At 41.0% G+C, this 16537-nt stretch overlaps 1 protein-coding gene across 1 annotated transcript in view; it reads right to left on the reverse strand.

Moving 5' to 3' along the window:
• The window catches only part of ZDHHC17 (zDHHC palmitoyltransferase 17), a 122640-nt gene that overhangs the window by 56044 nt on the left and 50059 nt on the right, over positions 1–16537 (reverse strand). The window contains exons 6-7 of the mRNA XM_074942003.1: positions 7923–7987; positions 7106–7268 (exon numbers count right to left, since the gene is read on the reverse strand). Coding sequence (XP_074798104.1) covers positions 7106–7268; positions 7923–7987 — 228 coding nt within the window. The remainder of the gene's footprint in view (positions 1–7105; positions 7269–7922; positions 7988–16537) is intronic.

Consider the following 16537-nt stretch of genomic DNA (forward strand, 5'->3'; position numbering starts at 1 on the left):
TTGCTGACTATGGTTCAGGCCTCAGATCTTTCACCAAGCCCAGTGCTCCAGGTTCTCTTTCTCCTACAATGTGGAGACCTATGTCTTCTGAAGATCAGGTCCCCTGAATTTGTAGATGGTACAGATAGGTTTCCCAACCATGACTGATACATCAATATTAAAGTTCTTGCTGGGGAGGTGGAAGAGAATGGAATCCTCTCACTAAGAACATTCTGGGTTTTCTTCCACCACCTCAGTTCTGTGATGACATGAGAAGGAACCAAAATATTATTGTTCAGCTGGTGTCTCAACAATGAACAGACAGAGCTAGGGTGGCCACAGGTGAAGCCTGGCAAGTGGCATTACGTACATGCACACTGACATATGGCCGAGCAACCACAGACACACCCATACTCAGAATAAAAATGAACCTGACCGTGACAGTAACAGCAACTGCACCCACAGAAATCTGTCATCAGGAACGTATGCTCTCGCCGACCTAGAATTGACCAAAGTTCCTATGAAGTTGTGTGTCTGATGGGATAAGAAACGATTTTTCATAATTGTCTCAGCTATGCCTCCTGGTGAACTCCTGTACGCCAGGCTAACTGCCGTCTCCTTCTAGGATCTCCCCTTGATCAATGAATTCTTGAGTTAATAGATTTGAATGCCCCTCTTTCTGAGATGGGCTGCTATTTTGCGAGGCACTTTGTGAAGACTTCGGTACCATGGAGAATATGAATGACAGCACCTTCTACTTGTAATGAGTGAATCTTAGGTACTTCCTGTGGGACAGGTAGATGGCATATGGAAGTACATATCCTGTAAGCTGAGAGGCACAGAGAAGTCTTGAGTCTGAAAAGACGGGATGGTAAAAGCATTATTATCCTAAATCTGAGGCAGTATATGTTTTTGTTCAGTCTCCTCAGGTCTAGGGTAGGACAAAGACACTCTTTCTTCTTTGAAATAAGAAAATAAAGGTGTTCTAGAAGCTTCATCCCTTGTATTTTGCACGTATCTCTTCTATGGCTCTTATTTCTTCTATGGTTCCTAGCTGAAGCAATGAGGCTATTTCTGTTTGTAATAGTGTCTCATGAGAATGAACCTGAAGAGCGGTGGGGAAAGGGGTGGGTTTAGGGTAATGTGTGGAAATGGACAGGACAACTGTGAACAATGATGTCTGGCACCCATTTGTCAGCTGTAATTACCACCCAAGACCAGTGGAAAGGGGCAAGGCAGTTCCCAAAGACACATGTCGGCTCCTGATTGAATCCAGAATGACTCGATTCTCCTGTCAAATTTGCTGCCTCTGAGAGGAAGCCAGGTTAGTAGAGAAGGTGGAAGATGGGCACTTTCTACAGAACATTACCTTCCTTCTTGTGGATACTTTGGCTGACAACCCTCTGAGTATGATGGAGTCCTCTGCCGGGGCTGGTATTCGTAAGACTTCCTATAAGGGGTAACATGTAATTCTGAAGGACTGTAGTGCTGCCCATGAAGTTTTTGAGGGAGTGGCGTGTGTTGTCCACTTTCTGTCTGAAATGCTCAATTCCCATTGACCGGGGGTTGTGTCACATGTGTCCATGGCCACGTGTAGTGATGGTCTCAAACATTTGGCCCTTCTTAATTTTTTCCTTTAACTCACCCCGTTCTCTTACAAGATTTTAGATAGGAATGGAAGGACCCTCTCCCAAGTGAGAAAATTGTATTTAGTAAACGGGGCTTGGTAATTTGCCACCTGGAGGTAGAGTAAAGCTGATGAATATGCCTTGTCCAAAAAAAAAAAAAGGGGGGGGGGGGAGTGGTCCGTCCAGCTTTTCAGATCTTTGTCCTTGGGTGTGCCTTTTGTGGACTTCGATTTTTTCCAGTGCTGTTGAAACAATCGGGGACCCTGAGTATGGATTAGCATAAAAATGTTCAAAGCTCTTTGGTGACATCTAATATTCCTCCTCCATTTTTCTGAAGTGAGAGCAAGAGTAGTGTAATCCTTTGACTGGTTCCAGTATCCCTTCATCAAATCAAAGAGTCTGTGAGACTTCTCACCAATGTAGAAATGTAGTCTCAATATCTTAGGCCTCCATAATGCAGGACAGGAAGCCTTGAAAAGCTTCGAAGACAATTTATTTGAAGGCTGTGGCTGGTGTCACCACCTTGTCCAGTGAGGAAGATGACATCTTGGGTGGAGATGGGAGTTTTTGTGATCCCTCCGTCATTGCTGACCCTTGGGGCTCACATCAAGTTCTGATGTGGGTGGCCTGGCTAATGAGGCCACCAGCGAATGGGATCTCCTTTGCCTGGAAATATGGGAGGGAAAATCTGTTCCTTGACATGAGAGACAGCAGTCCCCAACAATTCCAGTATGACCAGGATGGTATACCATATGGGTACTGGCCAGATCAGTGCCACCTCACACCCCAGTACTCTCTTTGGGAGTTGCATTCTTAAGGCAGAGGAGAGGGATCTCCACTTGATGCCCAAAAGAAGGAATTTATCTCCTCTTTAAATGTCAGTGCTGTAGAGAGATATAGTATCAGGACCGGTTCCAGTACAGGAAACACCTCTAAACATGATCCAAATTCCTCCAGTGGGTATCTTGCACTCATGCTAGGCTCCCCTTCACAGATTCTGGTGCAGAGGTCAGCCACAAGGGTCTCATTCCCTGTGCTGTTTCCAGTCTGACTGAGGAATCAGACACACTATTCTTTGAACAGTGATGTTTTGTGTCTGTTTTCCAGAACTTCCCTTCACATATGAGCTATAATTGGCCTCCATGAGTGAATGCTGTCCTTACATACAGGCACAGGTGCTTGCTTAACTGCCTGGAATGCAGGCGCTATAGCTGTCAATGCCAAGGCTGTCAATACTAATGATTTTGGTGCTGAGATTTCCAGGGCTGAGGGCTTTGTCTATGTTGTCACAGGTGATCAGAGGGAGGGTTGTGGCTATCTGCCCTTTATGACCTCACATAGCAGCATGAGGCAGCACACGGTACATGTGCAGCCCTAATAGACACTGCTATTCAAAAGAATGATCTTGCACCCATGAAGCAAATGTGCACCTACAGAGGGATCCAAACTGATACACATGCAAAGAAGAATCTCAGATTTCGTGTTTTAACCAATAGAGCTGATGGAAAAAATATATGAAAAATAATCAAAATCTTGTTTTTTCAACATTTTCTGACAAGTTCTAGATAAAAAGATCTAACCTTTTCCTTGCAAAGATAACCTTGAAAATGCAAGTTGACAAAAGCCACTGTAGAGCAACTGCTAGATCTGAATGTACATTACTGATTTTTCTAGGGATCACAGCTTATTCATGGTTTCACTTATAGCCACTTGGCAGTTCATCTCTGGGAGGGCCCAGAGTAGGACACAGTCATGCTGCCAAAGGTGGCATTAGGGCCTCTGCAAGTTCTCTCCCAGTCCGTTATATATAGTCACATTGGTCCCTTTTCTGAGCAGCAAGCATAACCATTTGGCCACAAGGAGGAAGAGCACAATAGCATGCTACGAGCACAGTAGCACAGGTGGGAAGAATGTATCCAGATCCGGAATAGCAGAGACTTTTTAGCCTTCCTCAAAATTCTCTGAGGGTAAAAGAAACTCACCCAGACCTTTCAACAGCTGAGGAAAATGGATGAAGAGACAAACCTCTTCACCTGCCATAAAGGGAAGGCACTTCACATTTATCTATCTGATACCTATTACCAAAGGTTGCTACGAAAGACAAAAAAGTCTCCACCTCTTTAGAGACAGCAACATGGCAAAATTTCAACAGTTACCCACTTCCAAGTGCACAGGTTTGGGAATCTAACTGGGACGGTAGACCCTGGTCTTTGATGATAGATTCTTCCCCTCCCGTCTCTGATATTTACTAGTAGGCTTAGTTTTTCAACTAGTGGCTATCTATTAAAGTATTTGAGCCCCACCTCTCCCTCTAACTCTCATGCACAATAAAATAAGAAATTAACTTAAGACAGAGCCTGAGCCACTATTAGTGGTTACAGAATTGCCATGGATTTGGTATGCATATTTATATCTAATCAGCAGAGATCTTCTATAATTCTACTCCTGAAACCATGTCCCTTTTATAAGAACTACCAAAGCTTACAGAAAGATAGCACTAGGACTAAGCTAGTAAAGTTAGAGAGAGACTCATAAAATCTAACTCTGAAAATTATTGAGTCTGATGATTTGTCACATGGAAGCATATTAAGAGTATTATTCCCAATGTGTACAACATTACATACAAATGTTATTATTCTTACAAGGGGACACTAGGTAAGAAGTTGCTACAAGCACTCTTTGGGTTCAATATTTATTACTGTCTGTCTTTACACTCGACATGTAGTTGTGATCCTTTACTCACACACCTTTACAGAACAGACTGCATTTAGAACTCCCTTAAAAATCTATTGTACTTATCTGGAGTTCTAACTTTCCCCTGAGAAAGTTCTGTCACACTAGATTAGGCAATCAAGAAGATCTCAGTTTTTCTTACCCTTGAAAGCATTTTTCTTAAATTGTTTTCCCAGCCTGAAGGGGGATAAACTGCTGGCCCTTTCCTGCAAATTTCCTTTTATAGCGCTCTTGCAAGAAAAAGTTGTTCAAAGGCCAGAGCTTACATTTACTCTGAGAGTTTACTAAGATCTTCATTTAAATCAGGACATGCCCATGCCTATTTCCCTCCTTTCTCCCCCCTCCCCCTCACCCGCAACAAAAAACAAAACACCCGCAGCTTTATACCTCGAGTGAGTATTAAAGTTGAATATTTACGCTTCAACACTGTTTGTATTTTGCAGGAGTCACAAAATGGAGCTATCATTTCCAAAACTCAAATTGCCTGATTAGTTCTATAATGTACTAATAAGGATTATTTATGACAAAAAAAGGTTCCTTGTCCAATTTCTATTAAAATTAATTAGGTCAAAGTTATGGGTTTGTCCTAGGTAGAAAAAGGAGACACTTCTGTACATGAGATATGTACATGGTCTCTCTCACTCTCTTATTTTATTAAGTAACACAGAATAGGAGCTTTTGCCGCAAGACTTGGACAGCTGCTGTGTCTGTTCAGAATCTACCCACACTAACTACAAAGACCACAGAACTTCACATTAGTGAACCAAGTGTGCAATAAGAGTCATGATCATTTGTTTTCATGACCACAATTAGCTTATTCTTTCTAATAAATAAGATCTATCTGGCTATTTTATTACACAATAGTTTATCCAGCTTTTTAGATCAGTGGTTACATATTTTCTTCTATCCATTTGTAGTTCCTTTCTATATTTGACTTTGAAAATCATAGACTAGGGAGTAAGCACCTGTGATAGAGAAAGAATGTCTGTGGAGAACATACCATGATCCAGCAGGTTAAAAGCCTATTTTCTGTCTGACTGCTGCTGCCTGCCAATAACCGAGGAGACGATACAATATACTGTTCCAGACTAAAGGATATCCCTTTATGAAAAGCAATATTTTTAGGTGAAGTGATTTATTATATATAATACTACATATACACTGCATATATGGTCATTTTATAATTAATAGTTGAAGAGATGCCACAGAAAGTAGCCACATGTGTGGGCTTGTAAGAGTTGAGGCTGAAAATATAATACATCCATGGTTAACTATACAGGTAACTAGTAGAGTATTACAGCATAGTCATGCAAGCAAATGTGTGAGGCTAGCCACTTTGGTTCAAAGCATGGAAAAAGCAAAGTAGACTTTGTGATGAATTTTCATTCAAGACCACCAACATTTGTGACTGTCTAGAATGCAACAACATAGTTTCAATTGCTGTAAACTTATATTGCCCTTGCTTGTGGGTCTGACCCACACTGGCCAAAAAAATGGATACCCTTAAACAATACTGTGTGAATTCAAATAAAATATGTATATTACTTAAAGTTCATAAGTTGATTGTCTCTGCGACTGACAACATAAGACAAATGCCTTGATCACCTTGAGTGAACCCACAGAACAAATTAACTGACTTACACCACATGCAGTATGTAATAATTGCAAATATCGGGCTGGGTTCTCCAGTCTGTCCATCCTTATTGTGCCACCCAGGATTCAAGCTAAAAATGGCCACTGGAGAATCCCCCTTGTGGAGATGAACACACCTCTGGCATGCACAAGCAGTGGAGCCTGTTTTTATGCCAGCTGCCACAACTCTAGCACACATGGTGTGCTGGTAAATGGCTGAGGTGTTGCAGCTCCACTATTCCAATTATCTATTGATCCCTTAGGGTACACTGCAATAAAAAACGGGTGGCACAGAGTCTCAGAGCCCAGGTTAGCTGACTCTGGCTTGCACAGCTCAGGTTGGGGGACTAAAAATAGCAGTGTAGATGTTCAGGCTCAGGCTGGAGCCTGGGCTCTGAGACCCACCCCCCTCCAGGGAGTCTCGGAGCCCAAGCTCCAGTCTGAGCCCAAACATCTACATCACAGTTTTATAGCCCTGCAGCCCGAGCCAGCTGACTCAGCCCATCCATTGCTGTGCCACGGGTCTTTTATTGCAGTGTAGACATAGGGCCTTTGTGCCAGTGGCATAAGTTGGAGCAGCTACTTGGCTGTTCTAATGCTAAACCACAGAACTGTAACTGGCTCCCTGATGACTCCACCCCATCCCTACCATCAAGCAAACATAGTCACATGGGAGAAAAATGAGACAATTATATTCCTTTAACCAATATTCTGTAGTTATGGAACAGTCTGACTGCCTTGTGAGAAGGTGGAAAATTGAGCTTCTGTTCTCTTTCCAGAAAGCAGCAAACATCCCACACCTCAAATCACCCCAAAACTTTTAGCAAGATTAAATTTTCAGTCACACTCTTTCAATTTTATACTCAGAAGCATATGCTCCCACAAAAACTGATGTGCACATCTTTGAGTGCTTATGTGTTTTTGCAGATACACCTAGTCACAAACGTATTTTTGCAGATGCAGAATTAGAGCATATGGGCCACTCTTGCTGAAAAATGGGTCCCAAATTTAAACAATATAGTTGCATAGTTTGCTCATTATCATCATGACCCCACATCACCTCCTAGCAATTATCTAACTTCTAGTAATAATATTACTGTACATCACTTATAATAAAAGATTAAAATGTTTACCTTGATATTCTGGGCATCAACATTAGCTCCAGCTTCTAGTAGAAGACTAATGACTGTAGTATTTCCTGCTAGCACAGCCCAATGTAGTGCTGTATTTTTGTGATATTTGTCCCCAAGATTAATGGAAACATTAAAAGTAAGCAGCAATCGAGTTGGATCCACACTAGAAAAATAAAAGCTTGGTTAGATCTACAAAGAATCAAAAATCACAATGCACTTTGTTTATGGGTTTGATCTACTTAAGCATCTTAGTGCATCAACTCAGACAATATTAATCAGAATACCCCTTTTTTATAGTGTTAAGTACTAATGGCCAATTCTGCTTCCACTGAAATAAATTATAAAACTACTTTTGAATCCAATGGAATCTGCACAGGGCTATAAATTAGTCAATAAGTGTAACAAAGCTTCTTCTAGATGGTAGCAGAGCACATATTTTCACATAAATTCTTGTTTTCCCATGTATCACAGAAAAGTGACAGTATCATTACAAATATATAATACCATGCAAATGTCTACGTATTTGATGCATAGCAATGAGGGTACAACACTTCTCTCGTTCCTCATCATCACACAACTCCTACAGAAGCAGCAGCAGAGGAAGGAGAGGGAAGAAAACACAGTAATAATGTTAAACAAACAATGCCCTCTCTTCTTCACTAATTGTCATAAATCAGGAAAATTACAGTAGGGTTGATGACATTATGGGAATAATTTAGCTAGCTAAAAAGATAGTGACTTGTTTGTTTTTGTATTTTATATTGTCTGACTAAGGCAAAGTGCTTTGAACAGGTCTGTATTATAATGAGTTTATTACCTGTGTGTTCTGTAAGCTGCCCACATTAAAGGTGTCATTCCATTTTGATCCATCATATCTACATCCTGATAAAAAGAAAAGCATTAGTGAGAGAAGTAAAAAATGCTACAATTTCAGTATACTATAGGAACAGAGGATTTGCCATGCTGGATCAGATATTGGTCATTTAAGTCTGGTATCCAATCTTCAATGTAGACACTGAGGGCTTGTCTACACAACCCCACGGTTAGGACTACAGGGGGATGAACTGCAGCACGCACCGAAGTGCTGTGCTGTAACTGCCCCACCATCTCTGCTGGTGCAAACCAAAAGATACCTAGTTTGTATTAACATAGTACTGGTCTGGAAAGGCGTTCATTAATGCAAACCACGTACCTTTTAGTTCATGCCAACACTGCCCACATGGGTGAATTACAGCACAACTCTTTGGCGGGTGCTGCAATTCACACCCACATAGTGCCTATTGCAGTGCAGTACAGACATAGCCAAACTGATGCTTCACAAGAAAACAAAATATAATGAGGTTGTGCAATGCAAAACCTGGGAGCAAGAGACTTTTTTCCCCCTCTGTGCTTGGCATAAATAAGATAATGCCCTAATATTTAAGATTTGATGAATGCCTGCAGGAAACATAATCAAGCACTTCTGCATTTTAATACATTTTGTATTTACAACTCCAGGTTTTGTATCCACAAAAATCAGTACTGAATTAACATTCTCTCCTCCAGGATATTTGTATTAACTATTGTTGACGAATACTGGCACAAGTAACATTAACTGTAAAATTAGTGAGCAAGTCCATAAAAAAGCGAAATTGCAGTAAAGTGCACTTGAGAATGTTTTTAACTGGCAGAAAGAATCCTTACAAGGAAATTTTTAAATATGACAATTCTAAAATTGTCATATTTAAAAAAAAAAAAATCCCGTACCCCCATCCCAGCCAGCTCTGGGAGCTGGAGAGGCAGAGAGCGCTGATGACAGGAAAACATGAGGAATTCTGCCACCATGGGAAGGTGTAGTCTTGTCCAGGAGGATGGCTCACAGAGATCACTGCCAGGTGTGTTCTTACTGAACTGAGGGATACACTTTATAATTTTAAAGGAAGTAAATAGTCCAGTACAACTGGATTTGGAGCTGCTACTGGAGAAATCCAATGGTGCCTTGTCCACACAGAAAATCTCTTCCACTGGACTTTGTATGTCACTCTGGTTCAGGGTTTCTTGCTTTGGACCAAGATGTCTTGAAAATACAGCCGAGCAGCTTTTTCTACAGATGTCAGCCAGCTAACATCCAAAATGCCAGATTCAGGTATGTCTGATTTGGATGCAGGACTGGGCCATTGTTCTGCAAGACCAGATTCAGTAGGACCAGCAAGGTCATGGGTCTCCATACTTACAGGTTAATAAAGTTTGAGTACCAAATTGTCTAGCCCATGTTTATGCTATCATAATGACCTGAACTGTGTACTGCCTCAGTTTCCTGAAGAACCTGGGTATCATGGGCATTGATGAAGAGAGGTATAATAGACCAGGAGCCCACAGAATAAGGAAGGCATCCGAAAGGAAACCTGGGCTCATGTCTCCCTGGAGCAGAAGCTGAGGCACTTGTGACATGGTGCAAACAGGGCCACTTTTGTAAATCCCTATTTGTGCAAGATGCTTAAGGAGGGCTGCAATCTTGAGGCACAACTGAGGGTTCTCTGATGAGTTAGTCCGCCAGTTTGTTCTGGAGCCTAGGTGGTGCAGAGCACCATGAGATCCACTAGTCCATGGGATCCAGAGAGGGGAAATCACAGAAACAAGGGTAGCCATATGGAATTTGAAACAAGCAAAGAAGGTTGAGATAAAGATCAAGGATGGGTCTCCAACCCCTTTCTTCTTTTTGATTAAGAAACAGTTGGAATAAAATCCCTTGCCTCTGAACTCTGTGGCATTTCCTCTACCCATCCCAGTTGAATGAAGGAGTCCACTTCTTGCTTAAACAGTCTCCCATGAGAAGGGTTCCTGAAGATGGACAGGATGGGTGAGGAGCGGACAGAAACATTTTGAAACTGGATAGGATATCCCTTGTTGATTATCTAAAGGAGCCACAGATCAGAGGTTATCCCATGCCAGGCGGTTGCCAAAAGGAGTGTTGGACGAGCAAAGATGTGAAAGTGATCCAGCCACAGTCTCAACACACACATCAAAACTGGTTCTTTCCCGAAGCCCCAAGTTGTGAAGCAACCAAGGAAGAAGCAGAGGGTTGCCTCTCGTAAAATCACTGCTTCTTCCTCAGGGTCTCCTCGGACAGTTGCTTAGTACCATACTGAGATTGTGGTCTCTGTCGGTAGAACAGTTGCTGTTGTTTTGAATTCTTCCTCCTTGGAGGCTGGGACATACAGGCCCAAGAATCTTAAGGTTGTTCTGGAGTCTTTAAAGTATATGGAGCAATTCATATGTACCACTATTAAAGAGGTAATTGCCCTTGAATAGGGGGCCCTCAATGGTAACCTGGACCTCCCTTGGAATTCCCAATACCTTAAAACTAAGCAGACTTCCTCATCACCATGGCATCTACCATTGTCCTGGCTGTTGTGTCTGATACACTGAGTGCTCCTTGGAGAGCCATTCAGGCTGTGAGCTGGCCTTCAGCATGAGGAAGTGAAGTCCCCTTTGACAAGTTTTTCAGGAGTCTGTCCATAAAATTGCAATGTTTGTCCCATATTAAAAAAAAAATGTATTTGGGAAACAGCTCCTGATAATTCATTACTCTCATCTGCAGGCTTGCTATGGGGTACACCTTCCTCCCAAAGAGGTCTAACTTCTGGTCTTTCTCCCAAGGGATGGTCTTAAAGCAGCATAGCCAGCCTGACTTCTCATGAAGACTATGGTGTTGGTAAAAATATTCCAACCTTACAGCAGACATCTCTCAGCACTTTCTGATGTGATGTGACCAAGGCCAGCCTATGTCAAATCACTTTGGCCATTTCAAACAGTCTGTTATTAATGGGCATGGCTGATTGTCCCATAGAGAAAGGCTGCACTATACCCAGAAGTCTGTGTTGCTTCTCCTGGGTAACCTGCAACAGGATAAGCAGCATCTCCACCAATCTTTTTAGCAAGTCCCTTTAGCTCATCCACAGAAGTGGTGGATGGAGGCTTAACCACTCTGTCTGGACAGAATGAGCTGACTGGAGGTTGATATACTGCTGGAGAGTAGTATATCCTCACCTTCCAGAAGCTGAATTCAATACTGAAGTGGAACCCGAGATGACTAGAGCTGCTTCTTTGACAAGAGGGACTCTCAAGACTGGATAAAGCCACCTTCCTGGAATAGGGATTCACCCCCACTCGAGGGACCAGTATAGCCTCAGTTGGTAGGGATAATGAAGATGGCTCATGAGTGGGTAGAAGGTGAGGTGTGCTCTATGGGTCCCTGATGATCTTCTGGTGCCTCTCAAATATTCCTCCTTAGATTCTCTGCCTGATTCTCACTGTGACACTCACAGAGGTGTGGGAGCAACTCCAGAGAAGAAGCTCTGCTATGTACCTCTGGGGAAAAAGAAAAAATGTAAGCCTCTTCCAACAATGGGGCAGATCTATCAGGTGTACTCCATCTTGTGGGCAATTACCCCCCCATAGCCTCTCAATGAGGGTGAGTCCGATACCATTCCTACAGAGAGACGTCTCACTGGTGCTGTGGAGGGTAGTGGTGCCGACAAAGAGAGTTGGCACACAGCTGAAACTGAAGTCAAGGAAAGATCTGATTACACAGACACTTGGTGCCATAATTCCCAGTGCCTGTGTGAACAGTGCCAAGATGCTCGATGATGATACATTTGGTGCCAAAGTCTGTGTCTTTCTATCAAACCCGGAGGCAGCACTGTCCTTGGTATAGGAAGAGGCCATCTACAGCAACTTTGGGTTTGGTGCTGGGGCGCTGGTATAGGATTCCACTTCAAGGCTTTTGGAGGAGTAAGCCTTAGGAGAGGCTTTCTCCATCCCATGCTTGGAGAGTGGGATTGGTGCCTGCCCTGGTCTCTGAAGCGGTGCTTTTTAGGGCCCGTTTCTGAACACATCATCTATGCGGCTGACAACTGGGTCTTGTGAAAAGCCACCAAGAGTGGCATCTCAATTCATCAGGGCATTGGCAGCATGGAGCTGACCAGACACCTGGAGCATCTCTGAAGGTCTACCCGGATCCAATGAGGCTTGCATCTTTCCAAGAAGAAGAGTTTCAGCTTTGCCTCTGTTGTCTGAGTCCTCTTGAAGTATGACATGCAGATTAAGCAGCACTCGAGAGCATAGCCCTCTTAAAGGACAGCAGACACAAGGAGCATCTGTTGTTCATGGGCATAGCAATGTCACAGGAGTAGATCTTTAACGCCTGTGACTTAGGGTTGACCACTGTACAAGGGGGCTCTGCACAAAGGAGAGATCTCTTGTATGGAATGGAAGTGGGAACTATCATTACTGTATCTAAAACTAAGTACTTCAAAGCAATGGGCAAAGAAAATTTATCAACAAGAACTAATGCTAACAAACTTTTCCTAGTGAGAGAAAGAATTGTGCTAGCTACTTGCTAAGATCAAAGAATGTGGATATTACAAGGTCTAACAGTCACAAGCAGTAAAAAGGAACTAAGTGCAGGTTGCGGCTGGCCCACACTTTTATGATTTCAGATTCAGGGAGCGAAAGTGCACTCAGGGCACAAGCATGGACCCAGTGGACACTGCTATTCAAAGGAATCCAACCTCACACGCCTGAGTTACATGTGTACCCAGAGTGGAATCTGTGTGGATAAATCGCTCAAAGAAAAAATTCCAGTTTCCACACATCTTTACTCCTAATGGTGCAATGGGAACTGCCCAGGGGAAAAAGGGACGAGGGTTGGGGCATGCTTATATCCCATTGATCCATGGCTGCCAGAATGGTCCTTGGAGCCAGGGACATCCAGTAATGCTTAGAGCAGCCTCATAGCTACTTTAGTTGTGCAAGAGGGCCAAGCCCAGAAACACAGGGCCCAAGCTTCATGAGTGCAAAGGTTACATACACACACACTCCACCCGCCAAGTAGTCCTTGGCACTGCTCAGAATCAGAGTTTCTGAGCAGTACTGCAGCTATGAGTGTCAAAAAAAATGACTTAGTGCTTGGCAACGTCTTCATGATTTTTCAACAATTTACGTAAGCAACCTTTGAAATTGGTTTGTACCACTTTATGTAGTGACAAGATAAACAAGTACAGTGGTTTTATTTTAAAACCACCTTGCTTCAAGTTTTTCCTCTCTATTTCATTGATCTGTAGAAAGAATCTGTTTTTATCCATGACAACCTAAACTGGGTTGTAGATTCTGATACTTGTGGACAGCTAGTGACAGGAGTCTTGGAGAGACACTGAGCACTTGGTAGAGGAAGATCAAAATTCACAAGTAACAGCATAAGGATCCTATCTGGGCAACAGTAATTGCAATTTCCATTCCCAGACAGTGCCATAAAGAAGCAGGTGGGAACCAGAGTGAACACAGGGAGAGCTGAGTGACTGTAGGGCATCAATTCTGCAAATGAGTAACTAACTTCCTGGATCTGAGTATTCCTATTGAACTCACTCAATGGGGCTAGTCGTATGCGCAGTTACTTGCATCCATTTACAGGATGGGAGTTTACAAGTGCAATGGCAGAATAGTTTCATAGAAGGTTGTATAAAAGTTTTGCTTTTAAAATACACATAGAAGTGTGGTTTTGTAAATTTTCCATTATCTTTCTCTATTACAAAACATGAAATAGTATTTTAACTTCAATAACCATAAATATGTAAAAACATACCTACATACATAACACCACAATGTTTATTGATTAAATTACTATGGATTTTGATAACATATGCAGGCTCAATGCATAATTTTTCAACTTCATTTTCTCAGCCGTTTTCCAAAACAGCCAGAGTAATTAATACAGATTATAGATTCATCATGTAATATTAAACAGACATTGTAAAGGCAAAATGGACACAATTTTTAGGTTTAGTAGTAATAATCTTTTACAAAACTCATGACCAGGAGAAATGTTTCCATGAGGATATTTTTAATTCCAAAAGAAACAAAATACAGCTACACATCCATACACTCACACCCCCCCATACACACAGTTTCTTTTGAAATAAAATTATATATTTATACATATATTACATATGTAATAAAAGTTTATTATTTATATAGTATGTAACAATTATAAAGAAACATTTCTTTGGTGTTTTTGCAATATACAAGTTTTTATTTATTTATTTATAAATTTGTAGTTTGATTGCAATAAATATATATTTTAAACCCAACAGTGCTGCTTTAACCAATGACCTTTGAAAGAAAAAACACTATGTATTACACATACATAAAAAGCCTTACCAAAAGTCAGGGTTTTACACACACACACACACACACACACACACACAATTCATTAACAAAATGCATGATTATGGAATTTGCTGATGCAGGGTGAGATCCTTATTAAAAATTCTATTGATTTCTGTCTACACCATTTATGCTGTTCAAACACACGTTTATCTACTATGTTTGGTCAACATCTTCACATGTATCTTACTGCATAATGAACAGTATAATAAACTTTTTATCTGTTTAACTACACAAACGGTTTAATAAAAATTGTACGGCTGTCAATTAACCGCAGTTAACTCACACGGTTAACTAAAAATTAATTGTGATTAATCACACTTATAACAATAGAATACCAATTGAAATTTATTAAATATTTTTGGATGTTTTTCTACATTTTCAATATTGATTTCAATTACAACACAGAATACAAAGTGCCCAGTGCTCACTTTGTATTATTATTTTTTATCACAAATATATACACTGTAAAAATGATAAACAAAAGAAATAGTATTTTTCAATTCACCTCATACAAGTATTGAAGTGCAATCTCTTTATCATGAAAGTGTAACTTATAAATTCAGATTTTTTGGGGGGGGGGGGGGGGTTACATAACTGCACTCAAAAACAAAACAATGTAAAACTTTAGAGCCTACAAGTTCACCCAGTCCTACTACTTCTTCTGCCAATCGCTAAGACAAACAAGATTGTTTACATTGACATGAGATACTGCTGCCTGCTTCTTATTTACAATGTCACCTGAAAGTGAGAACAAGCATTTGCATGGTACATTTGTAGCCAGCATTGCAAGGTATTTACATGCCAGATATGCTAAACATTTGTGTGCCCCTTTATGCTTCAGCCACCATTCCAGAGAACATGCTTGCATGCTGATGATGCTTGTTAAAAAAAATGTGTCAATTAAATTTGTGACTCATCTCCTTGGGGGGAGAATTGTATGTCTCCTGCTCTGATTTACCCACATTCTGCCATATATTTCATGTTATAGCAGTCTCGGATGATGACCCAGCACATGTTCGTTTTAAAAACACTTTCACAGCAGACTGACAAAACGCAAAGAAGGTACTGATGTGAGATTTCTAAAAATAGCTACAGCACTCGACCCAAGGTTTAAGAATCTGAAGTGCCGTCCAAAATCTGAGAGGGACGAGATGTGGAGCGTGCTTTAAGAAGTCTTAAAAAAGCAACACTCTGATACGGAAACTACAGAACCTGAACAACCAAAAAAGAAAATCAACCTTCTGCTGGTGGCATCTGACTCAGATGATGAAAATGAATGTCTCAGTTTGCACTGCTTTGGATCATTATCGAGCAGAACCCATCATCAGCATGGAAGCATGTCCTCTGGAATTGTGGTTGAAGCATGAAGGGACACATGAATCTTTAGCACATCTGCCATATAAATATCTTCCAACGCCAGCTACAACGGTGCCATGCAAATGCCTGTTCTCTCTTTCAGGTGACATTGTAAACAAGAAGCAGGCAGCATTATCTCCTGCAAATTGTAACCAACCTTGTTTGTCTGAGTGATTGGCTGACCAAGATGTAGGACTGAGTGGACTTGTAGGCTCTAAGGTTTTACATTGTTTTGTTTTTGAATGCAGGTTCTTCTGTACATAATTCTACATCTGTAAATTCAACTTTCATGATAAAGAGATTGCACTACAGTACTTGTACGAGGTGAACTGAAAAACACTTTTTTTTTTTGTTTTTTTACAGTAAAAATACCTAATCAAAAATAAATATAGGTGAGCACTGTACACTTTGTATTCTGTGTTGTAATTGAAATTAATATATTTGAAAATGTAGTAAACATTCAAAAATATTTAAAATAAATGGTATTCTATTGTTGTTTAATGGCATGATTAATTGCACAATTAATCACAATTATTTTTTTTAATCACTTGACAGCCCTAAAAAATTGATTACTGAAAGCAACAGCTTTGAAAAAGTATTTTAAAAGTTAGAAAGAATATACCAAGACCATTTTCTGCTACTTTTGTCACTATACAGCAGAATCTAAGCAGAAAGTAAATATGAGGCAAGGATTGATATACAGCAATATGAGATTGAAGATAGTTATCTGTGCTACAGCACCATCTGCTGTTCCATCTCAGCTACTTTATAAAGGAACTAAATATAATACAATATACTCCCAATTATCCAAATAGCATGGGGGACACGGGTTTTATCTGGATAAACTAGAGTGTGAATAATCAAGAGGGT

The sequence above is a fragment of the Natator depressus genome, chromosome 1, assembly GCF_965152275.1.
Source record: "Natator depressus isolate rNatDep1 chromosome 1, rNatDep2.hap1, whole genome shotgun sequence".
In the NCBI taxonomy this organism is placed as follows: domain Eukaryota; kingdom Metazoa; phylum Chordata; order Testudines; family Cheloniidae; genus Natator; species Natator depressus.